This window comes from Bufo gargarizans, chromosome 4, assembly GCF_014858855.1.
Source record: "Bufo gargarizans isolate SCDJY-AF-19 chromosome 4, ASM1485885v1, whole genome shotgun sequence".
Taxonomy (NCBI): Eukaryota; Metazoa; Chordata; class Amphibia; order Anura; family Bufonidae; genus Bufo; species Bufo gargarizans.
In genome coordinates, this window is record NC_058083.1 from 38139262 (window position 1) to 38161546 (window position 22285).

Here is a 22285-nt window from a genome sequence, read left to right on the forward strand (position 1 = left end):
TGCCCCCTTCACAGTAGTAATACTCACATGTGCCCCCTTCACGGTAAAAATCCCCAGATGCGCCCCCTTCACAGAAAAAAATGTCCAGATATTTGCCCCTTCACACTAGTAATGCTTACGCATGCCCTCTCACAATGTTTGCATTTCTTTCTGGCAAAGCTACCTGGTTCCGGCCCGCAAAATTTATACCATGTCTAGTGCGGCCCTCAGACGGAAAATTGTTGGGCACCACTGCTTTAAACCATTAGGGTAGATCGATACATTTAAACAGCACTAATTGTGGATGTTCTACATGGAGATTTATTTCCTTATCATCCTGTCATCATAAAGAATGGTTAAATTATTCCTGACCCTTTATGGCTTCCACGAGATACCAACCATGAATGCAATAATGGTAATTGCTTCTTATAACACCTAGTACTAGATTATTAGTGACATCCACTTGGAAGATGACACTGGCTGGAATTTATCATAGACAGACTTTTAAGGCAGAGGATGCTCCTAATTTAATCATAAATTAGGTACATTCTCCAGCATTCCATGTGCCTAAACTGAAATCTACTCCAGTTAGGATCTGGAGTAGATTTTAGTCTTCTTTTATGCCAGAAAACTGGTGTAAAAGAAAATAAATGTGTGGTGCTGGTTGGGCTCAGTCACCATGCCCATTTCTCAGGAAAGTGGCAGGGGCAAGGTAGAAACTCCACTTGTGCCTATATTTGGGTGCACTCACATTTAAAAAGTTGCAATCATGAGGTTTGCAATTTTTTTTACACCAGAAAACTGGTACGTCCCAATGGCCATTTGCAGCGTCCACAACACTTGTTGTATGCCTGTTCATAGGCTGGTCTGGTGTAATTTATACATCCAACCACTAGATGGGGATAGCACTTAGTTCATATAAATACTTAGGTCAGGCCTAGTGTGAGGAGAGAAGCAAAGTGGGAGAGTTAGTGAAGAGCAGAGTCAGTTGTTAAGCTGAGCTACACACCACGGAGTAGTGGGTGAAGCGAGTTGCAGAAAGGAGGTAGAGCCAAGGTATGAGGCGCAGGAGAGCGTTTTCCTTCTGTGATCCTCTTAGTTCCTACATCCTACAACCAGAGGATAGCGTTTTCGTCCCTGGAAGAAGACCAAGCTAAAGAGAGACATCGGTGATAACAGCCACAACTTGAAGGGCTTCTGTCACCCCACTAAACGCATTATTATTTTTTTGTCTACTTATAATCCCCATCCTGCGATATTGCCATACATTATGATATTAATAATTTTCGTTCAGTAGATGTATCCAAAAACTTACTTTTATGATATGCTAATTACCTTTCTACCAGCAAGTAGGGCATCTACTTGCTGGTAGCAGCCGCAGAAAAACACCCCTCCTTGTGTTGATTGACAGGGCCAGCCGCGATCTCCTCCTCCGGCCGGCCCTGTCAGCATTTCAAAAATTGCGCGCCTGTGTTGATTTGGCGCAGGCGCTCTGAGATAAGGAGGTTCGCCTCCTCAGCACTCCCTCAGTGCGCCTACGCCGATGACATTACCGAAAGAGAAGACGTCATCGGCGCAGGCGCACTGAGGGAGTGCTGAGGAGGCGAGCCTCCTTCTCTCAGAGCGCCTGCGCCGAATAAACACAGGCGCGCGATTTTTGAAATGCTGACAGGGCCGGCCGGAGGAGGAGATCGTGGCTGGCCCTGTCAATCAACACAAGGAGGGGGCGGTTTTCTGCGGCTGCTACCAGCAAGTAGATGCCCTACTTGCTGGTAGAAAGGTAATTAGCATATCATAAAAGTAAGTTTTTGGCTACATCTACTGAACGAAAATTATTAATAACATAATGTATGGCAATAGGACAGGATAGGGATTATAGGTAGACAAAAAATAATAATGCGTTTAGTGGGGTGACAGAAGCCCTTTAAGGCTTAATTGGCACCTTTGCGCATGGTGGAGGACAATCTAGCTACAGGCAGCCTCACCATATATTGAAGAATACAGATTAGCTACCTGTTTTAAGGGCTTGGAAGATACAGACGTAATAGGACTAAGCATACCAATAAGCATTACAGGCAACCTCACCAAATTACAAGGCTTACAAGGGACCTGAAGCAAAGTCACCTACCAGAAATACTTATACAGAACCACAATGTAATGAACAAAAGGAGAAGAAAAGAAATGAATCGCACATCCACTGCAAATGCTATGATCTCATCCCTGCATATCTGCAGGAGACAGCACTAAATAGCGCATGTGTACCACCTCCATGCTAAACGCTAAATGAGGCGTTAGTGTACATTTTGATCAAAAGGCATAAGCCCACTCACCACGCCAAGGTCGCCTCAATGAGTGGGTCCTAACCTAAAATTGGCGCGACGCTACACGGCGACCACCAGCGCTGTGGTGCCATCCTGGATGGCGGCGGCGGGATCCAGTGGCCAAATAGCACCCCTGCTGTCTGACCATGCCAAACCTAGCTCTGGGCCCCACCAACCAGCCAGAAAAACAGCACAGTGGCCCCCGTGCAGCACCGCACCATGTGAACAGTTGTCAAAGCTCACCTGCTCTGAAGCTCACAGGAACTCCAACTGAGAGCATGATAGGCTAATTTAACCCTTACTACAGAATACTAGGCTAATTAAAATCACCTGGCTAGTGGAAGGAGTGCTGATTCAGGGACAGAAACTATGTAATGAACAAATAGAGAAGAAAAGAAATGAATCGCACATCCACTGCAAATGCTATGATCTCATCCCTGCAAATCTGCAGGAGACAGCACTAAATAGCGCATGTGTACCACCTCCATGCTACACGCTAAATGAGGCATTAGTGTACATTTTGATCAAAAGGCATAAGCCCACTCACCACGCCAAGGTCGCCTCAATGAGTGGGTCCTAACCTAAAATTGGCACGGCGCTGCACGGCGACCACCAGCGCTGTGGCGCCATCCCGGCCGGTGGCGGGACTTAGTGGCCAAACAGCTCCCCTGCTGTCTGACCATGCCAAACCTAGCTCTGGGCCCCACCAACTAGCCAGAAAAACAGCATAGTGGCCCCCGTGCAGTAGTAGGGGTTAAATTAGCCTATCATGCTCTCAGTTGGAGTTCCTGTGAGCTTTGACAACTGTTCACATGGTGCGGTGCTGCATGGGGGCCACTGTGCTGTTTTTCTGGCTGGTTGGTGGGGCCCAGAGCTAGGTATGGCATGGTCAAGCAGCAGGGGTGCTGTTTGGCCACTGGGTCCCGCCGCCGGCCGGGATGGCGCCACAGCGCTGGTGGTCGCTGTGTAGCGCCGCGCAAATTTTAGGTTAGGACCCACTCATAGAGGCAACCTTGGCGTGGTGAGTGGGCTTATTGCCTTTTGATGAAAATGTACACAAATGCCTCATTTAGCATGTATCTTGGAGGTGGTACACCTGCGCTATTCAGTGCTGTCTCCTGCAGGAATGCAGGGATGAGATCATAGCATTAGCAGTGGATGTGCGATTCATTTCTTCTTTTCTTTCCTTATTTAATACATAGAACCACAATGTAAGTCAAACCACAGCCAAACCTATTAACAGTGGATCAACAGAATTCCTCTAAATTGCAAAAGACTGTATTCTGTCTGGATGTATATGCAGTGGCGTTGCTAGGGCTGGTGTCACCCGGTGCGGTAGAAAATGGTGTCACCCCCCCTGGGTGACACCTGACAGTGTAGGCTATATGTATATAACAAACATATTTCATATGAAAACTTACAATTACTTGGCTTGGCCCTTGGGGATCTCGGACGCCACTTCCACACTTTGGCCGGGGGCTCGGTGGAGCTGATGATGTGTTTTATCCTAATGAGAAAGATTTCATAAGTATTTGGAGAAGGGGCAGAGGGATAGCAGAGCAGGGAGAGGCTGGTGCTGCTACTAGGGGGTCATACCATGGGGGAGTAATAACACCCACCATAATGCCCCCCCCCCCCCAGTAGAAATAATTCTCCTTATAATGTGTCAGTGCAAAAAATACCCCCCTGTAATGTCCCCAGTTGAGCTAATGTCCCCATAGTGCCCCCATAATGTGCCAGTATAAAATACCCCTATATAGTGACCCCAGTAAATGCCCCCATAGTGCTCCTCTCCCCCCTAGTGCCCCCATAATGTACCAGTATAAAATGCCCGATATATAGTGCGCCAGTAGATGCCCTCAGTGTCCCCCATAATTTGTAAGCATAAAATACCCCTTCTCAGTGCCCCGTAGTAGTCCTCTCCCCCCTTCCCCATAGTACCCAACACAATGTGTCCCAGTATAAAATGCCCCTATACAGAGCCCCCATATAAAATAACCGTTCTTTGTGGCCTCAGTAGATGCCCCTATAGTGCCACCAATAATGTGCCAGTAAGAAGTGCCCCCATAGATGTCCCCCAATAATGTGCCAGTGAAATGTGCCGTCATAGATGCCCCTTAATCATGTGCCAGTAGCCTAAGCCCCCCATCAACATGTGCCAGTAGCCATAGGCGCCCCCCCTATCATGTGCCAGTAGCCATAGGGCCCCTCTATCATGTGCCAGTAGCCATAGGGCCCCCCTATCATGTGCCAGTAGCCATAGGGCCCCCCTATCATGTGCCAGTAGCCATAGGCCCACCTATCATGTGCCAGTAGCCATAGGCGGCCCCCCCTATCATGTGCCACTAGCCATAGGTCCTCTCCTAACATGTGCCACTAGCCATCAGTATTGTACAGAAAAAAAAAAAAAAGGAAAAAAACACTTACCTCTTTGGCAGCGATGCGATGCAGGCCTCTTCTGGCCTGTGTCCCGCGCTGTGTACGGCTCAGGGCTTAGGCGGCGCGATGACGTCATCGCGCCGCCTGCGCCGGCCTCTGATAGCAGGGCTCCAGACTATAAAAAATACCTAGTAGCCATTGGCTCCTGAACTGAAAAATTTAGGAGCCAAATTACATTTTTAGTCGCCAAATCAAAACCGAATGCAAATTTTGGTATCGTGACAACGCTACGGCGATCAGATCAGCGTAGGGTTGTTTCAATACCAAAATTTTGATTCGCTTTCATCACCATAAAAAAGTATTGCGATACTTGATACTAAGCAAAAAAGCCACGTGCATTTCGCATTTTATGAAACGTTCGTCCCATAATAGAGCAGTCCTATCCTATTTTTTGGGGTGACAAGGTGACTAAAAAATGGCGACTGCTCACCGCATAGGAGATATTTTTTAATAATTTAATAGTTTGGACTTTTCGGACGCAGCGCTATGTAATATGTTTATTGTATATATTTTTTATATGTAAAATTGGGAAAGGGGGGATTTAAACTTAATATTTTAGGGTACTTTCACACTAGTGTTTTTCTTTTCCGGCATAGAGTTCCGTCCTAGGGGCTCTATACCGGAAAAGAACTGATCAGGATTATCCCCATGCATTCTGAATGGAGAGTAATCCGTCCAGGATGCATCAGGATGTCTTCAGTTCAGTCATTTTGACTGATCAGGCAAAAGATAAAACCGCAGCATGCTACGGTTTTATCTCCGGCGGAAAAAACGGAAGACTTGCCTGAATGCCGGATCTGGCATTTTTTCCCATAGGAACGTATTAGTGCCAGATCCGGCATTCAAAATACCGGAATGCAAGATCCGTCCTTCCGGTCTGCGCATGCCGGTAAAAATGTGTAAAAAGATACAAGACGGATCCGTCTGTCTGCATGACAAGCGGAGACATGGATTCATTCTTGCAATGCATTTGTGAGATGGATCCGCATCCGGATGCATCTCATAAATGCTTTCAGTCACATCAAGATCGGCGGATCTGGCAGGCAGTTCTGACAACGGAACTGCTTGCCGCATCACACTGCCGCAAGTATGAAAGTAGCCTTTAGTGTTTGTGTTTTATTTTCACTTACTATTAGCCCCCTTAGGGGCTGGAACCCTTGTCCTATTCACCCTTAGGCCCCTTTCACATGGGTGAGATTTCTGCGCGGGTGCAATGAGTGAGGTGAACGCATTGCACCCGCACTGAATCCGGACCCATTCACTTCTATGGGGCTGTGCAGATGAGCGGTGATTTTCACGCATCACTTGTGCGCTGCGTGAAAATCGCAACATGCTTTATGTTGTGCGTTTTCATGCAACGCAGACCCCATAGAAGTTAATGGGGCTGCGTGAAAATCGCATTGTATCCGCAAGCAAGTGCGGATGCGGTGCGATTTTCACGCTTGGTTGCTAAGATGAAAGTCTATTCACTGTGTTATTTTCCCTTAGAACATGGTTATAAGGGAAAATAATAGCATTCTGAATGCTTAGTAGAAGGTCAATATAATAAACATTGAGTGCGCCCCCCCAGTATAATAAACATTGAGAGCACCCCCCCAGTATAATAAACATTGAGTGCGCCCCCCAGTATAATAAACATTGAGTGCGCCCCCCCAGTATAATAAACATTGAGTGCGCCCCCCCAGTATAATAAACATTGAGAGCACCCCCCCAGTATAATAAACATTGAGAGCGCCCCCCCAGTATAATAAACACTGAGTGCGCCCCCCAGTATAATAAACATTGAGTGCGCCCCCCCAGTATAATAAACATTGAGTGCGCCCCCCCAGTATAATAAACATTGAGAGCGCCCCCCCAGTATAATAAACATTGAGTGCGCCCCCCCAGTATAATAAACATTTAGTGTGCCCCCCAGTATAATAAACATTGAGTGGGCCCCCCCAGTATAATAAACATTGAGAGCACCCCCCAGTATAATAAACATTGAGTGCGCCCCCCCAGTATAATAAACATTGAGAGCGCCCCCCCAGTATAATAAACATTGAGTGCGCCCCCCCAGTATAATAAACATTGAGAGCGCCCCCCCAGTATAATAAACATTGAGTGCGCCCCCCAGTATATCAAACATTGAGTGCGCCCCCCAGTATAATAAACATTGAGTGCGCCCCCCAGTATAATAAACATTGAGTGCGCCCCCCCAGTATAATAAACATTGAGTGCGCCCCCCCAGTATAATAAACATTGAGTGCGCCCCCCAGTATAATAAACATTGAGAGCGCCCCCCCAGTATAATAAACATTGAGAGCACCCCCCCAGTATAATAAACATTGAGTGCGCCCCCCCCAGTATATCAAACATTGAGAGCGCCCCCCCAGTATAATAAACATTGAGAGCACCCCCCCAGTATAATAAACATTAAGTGCGCCCCCCAGTATAATAAACATTGAGTGCGCCCCCCCAGTATAATAAACATTGAGAGCGCCCCCCCAGTATAATAAACATTGAGAGCGCCCCCCCAGTATAATAAACATTGAGAGCGCCCCCCCCAGTATATCAAACATTGAGAGCGCCCCCCAGTATAATATACATTGAGAGCGCCCCCCCAGTATATCAAACATTGAGAGCGCCCCCCCCAGTATAATATACATTGAGAGCGCCCCCCCCCCACAGTATAATAAACATTGAGTGCGGCCACCCCCCCAGTATAATATACATTGAGAGCGCCCCCCCCAGTATAATAAACATTGAGTGCAGCCACCCCCCCAGTATAATATACATTGAGAGCGCCCCCCCCCAGTATAATATACATTGAGTGCGGCACCCTCCCAGTATAATATACATTGAGAGCGCCCCCCCCAGTATAATATACATTGAGAGCGCCCCCCCCAGTATAATATACATTGAGAGCGCCCCCCCCCAGTATAATATACATTGAGTGCGGCCACCCCCCCAGTATAATATACATTGAGAGCACCCCCCCAGTATAATAAACATTGAGTGCGCCCCCCAGTATAATAAACATTGAGTGCGCCCCCCCAGTATAATAAACATTGAGAGCGCCCCCCCCAGTATAATAAACATTGAGAGCACCCCCCCAGTATAATAAACATTGAGTGCGCCCCCCAGTATAATAAACATTGAGTGCGCCCCCCCAGTATAATAAACATTGAGAGCGCCCCCCCAGTATAATAAACATTGAGAGCGCCCCCCCAGTATAATAAACATTGAGAGCGCCCCCCCCAGTATATCAAACATTGAGAGCGCCCCCCAGTATAATATACATTGAGAGCGCCCCCCCAGTATATCAAACATTGAGAGCGCCCCCCCCCCAGTATAATATACATTGAGAGCGCCCCCCCCCCCACAGTATAATAAACATTGAGTGCGGCCACCCCCCCAGTATAATATACATTGAGAGCGCCCCCCCCAGTATAATAAACATTGAGTGCGGCCACCCCCCCAGTATAATATACATTGAGAGCGCCCCCCCCAGTATAATATACATTGAGTGCGGCACCCTCCCAGTATAATATACATTGAGAGCGCCCCCCCCAGTATAATATACATTGAGAGCGCCCCCCCCCCCAGTATAATATACATTGAGTGCGGCCACCCCCCCAGTATAATATACATTGAGAGCGCCCCCCCCCAGTATAATATACATTGAGAGCGCCCCCCCCCCAGTATAATATACATTGAGTGCGGCACCCTCCCAGTATAATATACATTGAGAGCGCCCCCCCCCCAGTATAATATACATTGAGAGCGCCCCCCCCAGTATAATATACATTGAGTGCGCCCCCCCCCCCCCCAGTATAATAAACATTGGTGGCGCAGTGGGAAGTGCCAATGAGGGTTAAAAAAATAAATAAAAATTAACTCACCTCCTCCAATTGATCGCATAGCTGCCGGTCTCCTGTTCTATCTTCAGGACCTGTGAAAGGACCTGTGGTGACATCACTGTGGTCATCACATGGTACATCATATGATCCATCACCATGGTAATGGACCATGTGATTAGCTCAGTGACGTCACCACAGGTCCTGAAGATAGAACAGGAGACCGGCAGCTACGGGATCAATTGGAGGAGGTGAGTTCATTTTTTATTTATTTTTTTAACCCTCATTGGCACTTCCCACTGCGCCACCAATGTTTATTATACTGGGGGGGGGGGGGTGCACAAAATGGTAATTATACTGGGGGGGGGTGCACAAAATGTTTATTATACTAGGGGGGGGGGCGCACTCAATGTTAATACAAATACAGGAGGCGGGTGCCGGAATGAAATAGCCGGCACCCGACCTCTATGATAGGGGGCTGCGATCAGTGGCAGTTAACCCCTCAGGTGCCGCTCACTGTCATAGAGGTCGGGTGCCGGCTATTTGATTCCGGCACCCGCCTCCTGTATTTGTATTACAGGTCAGTTTTCTTCATTGGTGGCGCAGTGGCCACAGCCCCTCCCCTCCTCCTCCCATCCCTCTTCTCATTGGCGGAGGCAGCGGCAGCAGCAGCACAGGGGGAGGGAGAGAGCCCCCCCCCGCCCCCTCCCTGCCTCTATGGAAATTAGTTAGGAGAACTCCGGCGGCCGGCGGGTGACACCCCATCAGACTGGTGTCACCCGGTGCGGCCCGCACCCTCCGCACCCCCCTCGCAACGCCACTGTGTATATGCCACAACTGGAACCAACTTCAGTAAAAGGTGTGAGTTGTATCCTACCACTGTCTACTTCATTCTTACAACTGGTTGTACCACCATTAACTGTACTGGCGTCACGACAAATAACACCAAGGGACCCAGCCGCCACAAGCACCCTAAACAACACTGCCTTCAATGTCACCTCAACCTCCATCTAGGCTGGTGCTTCCATACCACAGAGTGCACCCGGAGGATTTCGTGCTGTATTCCTCAACAGTGTGCTGCCGGCCCAGGGAGGCTTTCTGCTAACCGTGAGTAAACCGATGAACTGTGTTATTATTTGGCCCCTCATCGGCCCACCGTGCACCTCGAGTGTTGCCCATGCGGTTCTGGCTGGCTGCACATTGCATTTTAGATACCGCAATAAAACTGTCGTGCACCTGCCACTGCAGCAGAATGTTGGTGGTACCTTACATAGCACCATTAATGATATCCTCATCCTAAAAGTGGCAAAATATATAAGACAGCTGCTGGCCAACTGAGCATTTGACCAACAGATAGAGCTCCCAACTCTAACGCAAGAATCTACAAATGTATCCACCTTTACCTTGGCTCGACTATGGTTAAGGACTCTAATTTTTAATGACAGAAATTAAATTCATTATCGGGACATGCTAGCAAAATGTGACTGCACATAGAGAAATCTCATGACAGAATATGGAAATCTATGTTTATTTAACAAGCTGGTCATCTCACACCACACAGCTCAGGATGTGTTGATCCAAGAACAAAGGTAAGGAATGACACATTTGTATGTTGAGCCACTTCATAAAAGGAGGGGTGAATCCCCATACAGGTAAGACAATAAGCCAAATCCACCAAAATGGGATGGTTCAGCTGTCATTTACCTAATGTGCATGGGCACCTTTTACAGCAGATGCTTCTGGCAGCAGCTTACCTCCCATGGGTGGGGAGATCCTTCTTTCTCACGACATATGCAACATACACCATGCACATTAGATAACTGTCCACACTGTATCATTTATCTAATTTGTATGGCTGGTCACTGTTAGTACAGATATATATGATTATACTTTGTATATTGTATATAGTTCCTGTATTATTGGACATAATATGGTAGCACATGTTGCCACAGCTTTGGTCCTTTTAAATGGGATTCGTGTGTAAGAGCAGAGACTAATTACTTTTTTCACGTTTCTTCCAAATCATACTCAGCTGTGTCCAGTATGTATTTCATTCTATGAATCTAAATGCATTATTTTTCTGTTGTATCATGGTTATTGGGTACATTGAAAATACTCATATTTTACATACCTAAGTCATAATGAGTGGTGAAATCTTAATCATACCTCTTGCTGCTTTGCTAAGAAGGCATCAATGAGGTTCCTCTGGTCATTCACGTCTAGTTCCTTCTTATATTTTGTAAATGTCGCTCTTATAAAGCTGTGAAACTCTCTAAGGTTTTTAAAAATAGTTTTGTGAGCTCCTGGCAGCCAGTTCATGAGCGTGGGAAAACTGTTGTACAGCTGAAAACAAAAATAGAAAATTGAAAGCATTGAACCCGCAGAACATAAAATACATCTCAAAGAACTTACTGTACAGGACAATTTATCTAATCATTTAAAAAAATATATAAAAAATGGACAAAATTTATAAAATTAAGTAAAAAAAAAATTCCTCCTGAAATAGTGAAAAATTTTGCATACCTTTTCCCAGGAACCAATGCCCTACCAACCAAAATTCAAAAATTAAATTCAATAATTCTGATTACTAACAATACCAATGAATTTTAAAACTGGAAACCAGTAGTTTAGTATGGGAAATCCATAGGAGTCTCTCAAACTTTATAAATGTAGACTTTGGGTTTTGGATATTTTTGGATATTGCAATTTTTTTTATTAAACCTAATAATTTTGAATGATTAGTTAAATAATTAATTTGAATTCATGACCAAGTTTTGTAAACTTTATACAATTGATATTAAAAATGAAAAGGTTGATGGAGCACCGCTAATGGAGAAATAAGGAGGTTTTTCTTTAGGAACAGTTGCAACACATTTCAATCTGGGCATCACATCTTCAGGCCTTTCACCAAATTTTTATCAACAAAAGAGAACTGGTACTATTTAATACCCAATAAAATAAATCTTTATTTTGACATAAAAACATAAACGACAATACATATATGTAGAGACCATGCAGGGTGCCTACAGAGGACAGTCCACAACAAACACTGTGGTCACAGATGGCAGATCATTTGGTATTCTACAGTTATCGTGTGAGGTTCTGCATATAATATATATCTAGGTCAGCATATAATTATATAAGCTGTCTCTAGTCATACATGCAGTTCTCTCCCACTATAAATGTCTCTAGCATCACTGTGACTGGGGTATCGATAGCATCTATATTCAAAGGCTGGTGCCATATATATATCGCAGCATATCGCATAAAGTCTATTATATTAGCACACAAACCGAACTATGTTCCTTTCTTACCCAATATCCAGTGATCTCAGTGTGGGCTGTCTCTGTTTGGCGATCCTCGACGCACGTTTCGCTATTGCTTCATTGCTTGCTTGCCTGACAGAAAAGTAATGTCCACATCGAAAGATGTCACCATTGTTCCTCAAATAAACTCCTTATTTCTCCATGAGCGCTTCATTTTTATTGTCATACTCCAGTGGTGATCCTCTAGACTGCCTAGCTTGTTTGATTGACTCTGCTACATGCCCAATCCAGGCTTTTCACAACATACAGTACCTGTGTATGCCTATGTACTGTATGCTCAACGAGTCAAGGTGGTGTTGTGTTTTTTGTCTTCTAATTAGTATTTATATATTTGAGGTAGAGATCCATTTTTTATTCTAAAATGTGATTAAACACAAAAATATTTTGCAATAAAATGAATTAAAATAACGGGATCACTTAAAATGGGCAATCAGGAACTTGCAAGAAAGGCACTTGCAAGAAAGGGAATCTGTCACCTGCTTTTACCATTTTAAGCTGGCACCATCGCTATGTTGACTAAAGTACCTTATTTCCAGCAGTCTTCTTTTTACTTATTTCGTTTTGTGGTTTTGATATAAAAGCGCTTTTTATGTTATGCTAATGACGGTCCAAGGTGCCCAGAGGGGCGTTTTTTTCACTCTCCGGTGCCCAGTGACGCCCCCCCCCCTGCAGTGCCCAAGAACGCCTCCTGATCATCAAAACACCTCCCACAGCCCGGCAAACAGTTCCGCCCCCTCCCCACGTCATAGTCTACCTTATAAAAATGCCCCGTCCTTCTTCCTGTCTGCGGCCAGAAAACTCGCGCAGGCGCAGTACCGCCTGCGGCCTGCGCCTGCGGCCTGCGCCTGCGCGATCATCAACCTCCTGAGGGCAACAGCCTCAAAAGTCTCACTGGACATGCGGCGAGCCCAGTGATGTGACCTGAGCGCTATTGCCCTCAGGACGTTGATGATCGCGCAGGCGCAAGCCGCAGGCGGTACTGCGCCTGCGCAAGTTTTCTGACTGCAGACAGGAAGAAGGACGGGGCATTTCTATAAGGTAGACTATGACGTGGGGAGGGGGCGGAACCGTTTGCCGGGCTGTGGGAGGTTATTTGATGATCAGGAGGCGTTCTTGGGCACTGCAGGGGGGCGTCACTGGGCACCGGAGAGTGAAAAAAACGCCCCTCTGGGCACCTTGGACCCTCATTAGCATAACATAAAAAGCGCTTTTATATCAAAACTACAAAACAAAATAAACTAAAAAGAAGACTGCTGGAAATAAGGTGCCAGCTTAAAATGGTAAAAGCAGGTGACAGGTTTCCTTTAATATGAAGAAGGAAGACCGGCACTCGCAATTGATTTTTCACTGCTGCGATTTATTCAGTCACTTATTAATACATAGTGACGCGTTTCAGCACTAAATCGTTCTTTCTTCAGACTATCGATAGTCTGAAGAAAGCACGATTTAGTGCTGAAACGCGTCACTATGTATCGCGAGTGCCGGTCTTCCTTCTTCATATTGCACGTTGGGACGCCTGCCTACTGACAAGTGCACCACAAGCATCCTAGTGCAGTGCCGACCTTTATCTACAACAGATTCCCTTTAATGTCTAGCCTACAGAAGCATTCAGATGTGCCGAGCCACAGCAAATTGTCGGGAAGGAAGCATTCCTTCTCGACAGTCGGATGCTCGTTCAGTGGAGGAAACCTCTTCCACAGTATGAGAACAAGGGATGGTGTTTCACTCATTCATCGGGTGATCGGCGGCAGATTTAGGGCTTATTCACACAAACATTTTTTGTGTTCCGTATGCGGTTCATTTACGGAACTATTCATTTCAATGGTTCCACAAAAAAATTCAATGTACTCTGTATACATTCCGTTTCCCCGTTCCGTTGAAAGATAGAACATGTCCTATTATTGCCCGCAAATCACGTTTCATGGCTCCATTGAAATCAATGGGTCCGCCAAAAAAAAAGGAACACATACTGAATGTATTCCGTATGTCTACCGTATCCGTTCCATTTTTACAGAACCATCTATTGAAAATGTTATGCCCAGCTTAATTTTTCTATGTAATTACTGTATACTGTATATGCCATACGGAAAAATGGAGCAGAAAACCTGAACGAAAACACTACTGAAAAAAAAAAAGTATAATGGATATGGGAAAAACAGCCTGCAAAACACTGAAAAAGACATACGGTCGTGTGAAAGAGCCCTTAGACAGGCAGAAACAAGCGTTTGCAGAAACATTTGTTCATGATAATCTGCCCAATTATTGCCCTGTGCAAATCCTCCTTAAGCCTCATGCACACGGCCGTTGGTTGGCCGTTCTGTGCAGATACCGCAGACAAATGCAGACCTATTCAACTTGAATGGGTCAGTAAACCGTCCACACAGCAAAAAAAATAGAATATATTTTTTTGCAGTGCGGAGGCACAGAAAGAAACCCCATGGAAGCACTTTGTTCTGTGATGCGGGCTGCACACCGCCGGTGCCCGTGTACTGCAGATCCGCTGTTTGCAGCCCGCAATACGGGCATGGCCGGGCAACGTCCGTGTTCATGAGCCCTTAAGGAAAGTCTATCACCATCTGACTGATAAGGGTCTAATGAAATTTGCAGTTCCAAATAAATAACTTAATATTTACATAGGCATTAAAATTCAGACTTACCCTGACCCCTGGGCTTCCTAGGAGTCTTATATTCTCATTAACTAAACCAATAAGCCTCAGTATGGTCTGATCTTCATAGTCAAATCTTTTATTTAGCAATATGGCCACAATTATATTGGTTACAGCAGCATTTATGCTGGTGAAATTGCCAAAGGGTTTTCCTATAAAAAAATAAAATTTTAAAACAAAAATGTAGCCATGTGTTTGACATATTTGATCAAATGGAAAATAAATTAGTATTTGACTGTGCAGTTAGTTCGGTTTGATTGGTCATCGACACATTTTAGGATCACCTATTAACGACACTTTTTGTCAGCATGTTGAAAGAAATAACTATCAAATGGGTCGTTTGAATTGAATCCTTTCTTTGTGAATTCAGCTTTGGTGGAAGTGTAGAAAGTTCCAGATCCGGGTAACAGGATGAGGAGGGCCATTTTTTAGAGATTGCTATAAACATTTTGAGACTCTGACACAGGAGTTAGGAACTAATATAAGTTCACCGAGTTATATACAGTACATTTAAGGTCGGGTACACATCACTGTTTATTTTTACACTCTTCTGATCTGTCAATACAGAAAATAAAGGGAAAAAAAAAAAACACAACCCTGTATTTTAACCCCTTAAGTACCGGACCAATTTTTATTTCTGCATTTTTATTTTTTCCTCCCCACGTTCCAGTAGCCATACGTTTTTAATTTTCTGTTAATATAGCCATATAAGGGACTATTTTTTGAGGGATAAGTTGTATTTTTTAAAGGCACAATTTACTTAGCCATGTCTGTTATTGGAGAATGGGAAAAAATTCTGTGTGGGGTTAAATTGAAGAAAAAAAAAAAAAAAGACAAAAAACAAATAACAAAAAATCTGCCAAGGTTTTTGGGGTTTTGACATCATGGCATTCACTGTGTGCTAAAAATGACATAATGTCCTTATTTTGTGGCTCAATATAAACACGGCGATACAAAAAAAAAATAGTTTTCCTACAAAAATAAAAAGCTTTGAAAAAATCAAAATTTTCTTTGCATCACTATTCTCTGACAGCCAAAACTTTTTATAATAATTCCATCCACAGAGCCGTGTGCGGGACGAACTGTATTTTTTTATTGGTACATTTTTGTGGTACATATGACTTCACTGTTATTCAATGTTTGGGGGGAGAAATGTGCGTCGGGGTAGCGCCATCCTGGTTGGTACTGCACACTGTCATCATTAGGTGAGTCTCTGCCTTTTATTCCCATTGGCATTGGGTAAAGGTGACCTCTTATATCTGGTGATCACTGTGAATTTACTCCAGTCTATGCACTTCAGCATATGCATGTGGTTTCTAACATCTTAGCCATGTGGTCAACGTTATTGAGACTCATCCTGTATATCCTTTATATGCATAATTTATTGTAAATGTTCGGTAATTACATTACATTTAGATAAGCTTGTTACCTCCTTTGACACGTGTGCAGCGCCAGGATGGCATTTTTTCTGCCGCTCTCCTTCATTTTTAATGGTTTATTATATACATTTTAATCATGTTACAATAAAATGATATATGTTTTATAATGGCACTGTGTGAGCTCCGTTTTCTGTTTGTTTACAATTTAATGGAGGAAGGACCAATGGGCTTAGTGATAAAATATTCTTTATAGCCAGACTAATAATATTTAGGAGCTTGGCAGCCAAGGAAACACCTACCATGTTGAAATGGTCATTAGTAGAAAGATATGATAAAGTGGCCCTTAGACTTTGCACCCCAGTCTAGACAACGCCAAACAGATTACAGCTTAGGCAATCAACATCTCGGGTCATGACCACAGCAAGCAAGCCCAGAGATATGTGCTGCTGCTGATGTGTTTACTTTGAGCAGTCCTCACTTTATATAGAAAAAAATACATACTTTTGTTTTCAATCAAAAGGTAGTCAGACGCACAGGGTTGTTGGACCACCAACCGGGGTGCCCACAGTCGAGTAGTAACACCCCACTACTCAAAATAGGTGAAAATGCAATATATAGAAGAATGGGCACACTTCAGAATATTGGGCCACTATATTTTATTAGGTACAATATTGAAACAAATTTAATCAAATTGGTTCCTCATGGGATAGAAAAAAATACAGTTTTACAATTCCATAAAAATTTCAATAAAAATAGCAATAAAAATAGATGAATTAATATAACGGCGCAGTCACTCTAAAATACCAACATAAGACTCTAATAACAGTAGTAGTCATAAATAGCAGCAATATATTCAATAAAACAGCTAGATCATGAATAGGAGCAGCAGAGCATGTCCAATTGAATGGCTTGGTCCCAGTAACAAATAGTTACAACCGCAAATAAGAACTAGAGGACCATATTTAGCAACAATGTTCTTTAGGAGTAGCAGCAAAGATATCGATCCTAGCAGCAGAGCAGAATCAAAGCAACAAAGTAACTTCAGGTTCGTGGCACAGTTTCTATTGCCAGCAACTACCAAGGCGATTTTGTACCACCTGTATAGCTCACACAGAGATATTTTTTGGCTTGAAAACAGACAGACTGATGAACAGCGGCGTCCCGCTGTGTATCTAACTTAGCGGTGTCCCGCTAACAGTGTCTGTATAGCTAAAACTTAGTCACACCGACCTCAATGTCGGAACGGTCTTACCCGCACACTGTGTCCTCGGCCGTCCTGCAATTTTCAATGGAGTCTTTCTTTTATCTCCAGCAGGATATTTGTTTGCCGCGTTGTGGATCTCCGCATAAGGCCTCATGCACACGACCGTTGTGTGGATCCGTGGCCGTTGTGCCGTTTTCCATTTTTTTTCGCGGACCCATTGACTTTCAATGGGTCCGTGGAAAAATCGGAAAATGCACTGTTTTGCAGCCGAGACCGTGATCCGTGTATCCTGTCCATCAAAAAAATATGACCTGTCCTATTTTTTGGACGGACAACGGTTCACGGACCCATTCAAGTCAATGGGTCCGTGAAAGAACACGGATGCACACAAGATTGGCATCCGTGGCCGTAGGTTACTTTCATACAGACGGATCCGAAGATCCGTCTGCATAAAAGCTTTTTCAGAGCTGAGTTTTCACTTCGTGAAAACTCAGATCCGACAGTATATTCTAACACAGAGGCGTTCCCATGGTGATGGGGACGCTTCTAGTTAGAATATACAACGAACTGTGTACATGGCTGCCCCCTGCTGCTGCACCTGAAGGGGTTAATTGTGCGTATCATAGCCCCCTGTAAGAGATCCGGGGCTGCCAGGCAGCAGGGGGCAGACCCCCCTCCCTCCCCAGTTTAAATTTCATTGGTGGCCAGCGGAGTTCCGATCTGAGTCCCAGTTTAATTGCTGGGGCTCCGATCGGTAACCATGGCAACCAGGACGCTACTGCAGTCCTGGTTGCCATGGTTACTTAGCAATAGTAGAAGCATCATACTTACCTGCTGGCTGCTGCGATGTCTATGTCCGGCTGGGAGCTCCTCCTACTGGTAAGTGACAGGTCTGTGCGGCGCATTGCTGTCACTTACCAGTAGGAGGAGCTCCCGGCCGGACACAGACATCGCAGCAGCCAGCAGGTAAGTATGATGCTTCTACTATTGCTAAGTAACCATGGCAACCAGGACTGCAGTAGCATCCTGGTTGCTATGGTTACCGATCGGAGCCACAGCGATTAAACTGGGACTCCGATCGGAACTCCGCTGCCACCAATGATCGGGGGGGAGATGGGAGGTGGCCACCAATGTTCTTATTACAATAGAGGGAGGAAGGGAGGGTGGAGGGGGGTGGAGAGGGGAGGCCGCACACTGCCACCAATGTATTAAAAGAATAGAGGGAGGAAGGGGGGGCGGGGGGGCGCACACTGCCACCAATGTATTAAAACAATAGAGGGAGCAAGGGGGGGGTGGGGGGGGGGCGCACACTGCCACCAATGTATTAAAACAATAGACAGAGGAAGGGGGGGTGGAGGGGCGCGCACACTGCCACCAATGTTAATGCAATAGAGGGAGGGAGGGGGTGCCGCACACTGTGCCACCAATGCTATTATTACAATAGAGGGAGGGAGGGGGGGCGGGGGGGCCGCACTGGCCACCAATGATATTCAAACTGGGGGGGGGGGTCTGCCCCCTGCTGCCTGGCAGCCCTGATCTCTTACAGGGGGCAATGATATGCACAATTAACCCCTTCAGGTGCGCCACCTGAGGGGTTAATTGTGCTGATCACGGCCCCTTGTAAGAGATCGGGTGCTGCCAGGCAGCAGGGGGCAGTCATGTACACAGTTTGTAGTATATTCTAACTAGAAGCGTCCCCATCACCATGGGAACGCCTCTGTGTTAGAATACACTGTCGGATATGAGTTTTCACGATGTAACTCAAATCCGATGGTATATTCTAACATAGAGGCGTTCCCATGGTGATGGGGACGCTTCAAGTTAAAATATACCATCGGATTGGAGAAAACTCTGATCCGATGGTATAAAAGAGACTCCAGACTTTACATTGAAAGTCAATGGGGACGGATCCGTTTGCAATTGCACCATATTGTGTCAACGTCAAACGGATCCATCCCCATTGACTTGCATTGTAATTCAGGACAGATCCGTTTGGCTCCGCACGGCCAGGCGGACACCAAAACGACTTTTTTTTTTATGTCCGTGGATCCTCCAAAAATCAATGAAGACCCACGGACGAAAAAACGGTCACGGATCATGGACCTACGGACCCCGTTTTTGCGGACCGTAAAAAAAAACGGTCGTGTGCATGAGGCCTAAGTCCGCCGGTTTGGCTCCGGACTCGATGTAGTAATACCTTCCACGCGGACCTTCACAAATGTTCGGCACCGGTCCTAATCCTTTGTGTAGTGCACTACCTTTTGGAGAGATGGGGGGGTCTGACCAGACGCGTTTCGGGGTTGGAGTGTCCCCTTCTTCAATATTGTACCTAATAAAATATAGTGGCCCAATATTCTGAACTGTGCCCAATCTTCTATACTTTTGTTTTCGCCTCTGTTTTTATTTCCACATTTTATCATTTGACAAGGGTCGTTGTATATCCCCCAACCCCTTCAAGGTCTTCTTCTTTATAATGACTGCATTGCATGCGGGAAACAAGGTACCCTAGTGTTTGGGAATTACTAATAGCAGGGGTACATAAATTGACTAAGAAGTCAAAATTGTTTAGACAAAACAAGGCTAAAGGTATTGTGCCCAAAATGTTCAATGCAGAAGACATCTCACCACTTACCTTCATATGATTTCAACTTCTGTACTAAACATTTAGCCTCCTCAATAATCTTGTCTTCTATGGTTTTCTTGCCCATTCCATAATCTCGTAAGGTTGAAAGAGTAAATCTTCTCATCACTTTCCAGTTTTCGCCATTGGAAAAAACAATACCTAAGTCATAGAAGCAACACTTGTTGTTTGCAAAAGAGCAAATATACACTGCTTTAGACGTATCATGATGAACTATATGTGAAGGAATGCACACTACATGGCCAATAGTATGTGGACATACTTTATTGATTTCTGGAACCCATTGCAAACAAGTGCATAAAATCAAGAACACAGCCATTCAGTCTCCATAGACACATACTGATAGTGGGTCATAAGGAAGAGCTCAGTGACTTTAAATGTAGCATTATCATAGAAGTCTACCTTTCAGTTTGCTCATTAAATTTCTGATCTGCATCGGTCACCTATAAGCACTATTATTGAGAAGTGGAAGCATCTAGGAGCAACAGACCATGCAAACTCACAGAGAAGGGCTGAAATGTAAAATGTATCTATCCTTTGTTGGATCACTCAGATTTTCAAACTGTCTCTGGAAGTGATATCAACATAAGACAGCTGCACACAAGCCTAAGATTACCATGCCACGCATCAGGGGAGGTTGTGTAAAGCACTTTTTCAGTGGACTCTGGAGCAGCGGAGATATTTTCTCTCAAGGGATGAATCACCTCTCACTGGTGGTTTGATAGATGAATCTTTGTTGGGCAGATGCCTGGAAAGCACTAATTTCCTACAAATTTAGTGGAAGAAGGATAATGATATGTGTCACGTGCCGTAGGCCCAAGGCAGACCTCCAGGACGTCTTGCAGGATTCAGACCAGGGACCAACAGAGTACTTTATTACACATGTAATAAAGTAACATGACAGTAACAGCAGACTAAGCAATAGTGATAGCACTACCACAGAACCAAGTGCACTGACAGACCAGAGGTAAAACCCAGAGAGCGGCGAGCCATTGAGCACCGTTCTTCACAGAGCCCCTGGTGGTGGGGACGAACTGGGCTGAGGGCTCGCTAGTCGCACCTCCAGGAAGGTCCCAGTACACTTGGCCGCTACCAGCAGAGAACCACACTGGTGCACGCACCAGCAGAAACAGACAACAGAACTAGAACCCAAGCAAACACAGGACATGGAACAGACAACAAGACGAGCGGGAACCAGCACAGAAGCAGATGCCTGGACCCCAAGCGGAATGGAAGCATGGCGGTCTCAAGCAGATCTGCACACAGACTAGAGATTCTCCCTCTGGAGAACCCAGGGGCCCTCTCACGAAGGCAGGACAAACACAGGAACAGAACCAATAAGGCACTGCAGGACAGACAAGGAATGGACTAGATCAGAAGCAGTAGGCACTGCCAGGCTATCAGACGTAGTTAGAGCACTGCTAGGCTAGACATGGAACAGAGTGGATCCAGACAGAGAACAGGAACAGAAGAACAGGCAAGGCATGGACAAGGATAACAACATCAACACAAAACAGGTACAGAACATCAGAAATGGCGTAGGGACCAACTTGTATAACCTAGCATTTTTAGCCGTTGGGTCAGTATTTCTGCCTCCTTCTTATATTGGGTAGGATCAGACCATCTAAACAGAAATGACTATAATCTGATGTTTACCTACCATCAAGATCCACACACTGTTTCCTTTCTCAATTTAAGGCCTAGTTCACACGAACGTATGGCTTTTATAGTTTTTTGCGGTCCGTTTTTCACGGATCTGTTGTTCCGTTTTTGAGTTCCGTTGTGCTTCCGTTTCCGTTCCGTTGTTCCGTTCCGTTTTTCCGTATGCCATGTAAAGTTTACAGTAATTACATAGGAAAAATTGGGCTGGCCATAACATTTTCAATAGATGGTTCAGAAAAAACGGAACGGAAACGGAAGACATACGGATGCATTTCCGTATGTGTTCCGTTTTTTTTGCGGATCCATTGACTTGAATGGAGCCACGACCCGTGATTTACGGCCAAATATAGGACAAGCTCTATCTTTCAACGGAACGGAAAAACGGAAAAACGGAAACGGAAGGCATACGGAACACATTCCGTTTTTTTTGCGGAACCATTGAAATGAATGGTTCCGTATACGGACCGTATACGGAACACAAAAAAACGGCCCGTACACCCGCAAAAAAAACGTTCGTGTGAACTAGGCCTAACACTGTGTGGAATGGAGGAAGAACTAATAGTCACTTTCACTCATAGAAAAGCCACAGAAGGTAACACAATCTTACATGTTGCCAGATCACACCCAAAACACACCATTAAAGCAATCCCCATAGGTGAATTAACGCGCGTCAAGTGCAACTGCTCTGATCCTACCCAATACGAGAAGGAGGCAGAAATACTGACCCAATGGCTAAAAATGTGCGGTTATACAAATTGGTCCCTATGCCATGCCAGGCAGTTAGTCTCCCAAAAAAATTATATCAGCCTTGTTAATAAAAATAGCAATA

At 45.1% G+C, this 22285-nt stretch overlaps 1 protein-coding gene across 1 annotated transcript in view; it reads right to left on the reverse strand.

Moving 5' to 3' along the window:
- Nucleotides 1-22285, reverse strand: part of LOC122934293 (cytochrome P450 2K4-like) — a 65400-nt gene that overhangs the window by 38278 nt on the left and 4837 nt on the right. The window contains exons 4-6 of the mRNA XM_044289659.1: nucleotides 19786-19935; nucleotides 14562-14722; nucleotides 10745-10921 (exon numbers count right to left, since the gene is read on the reverse strand). Of these exons, the coding sequence (XP_044145594.1) occupies nucleotides 10745-10921; nucleotides 14562-14722; nucleotides 19786-19935 (488 nt within the window). The remainder of the gene's footprint in view (nucleotides 1-10744; nucleotides 10922-14561; nucleotides 14723-19785; nucleotides 19936-22285) is intronic.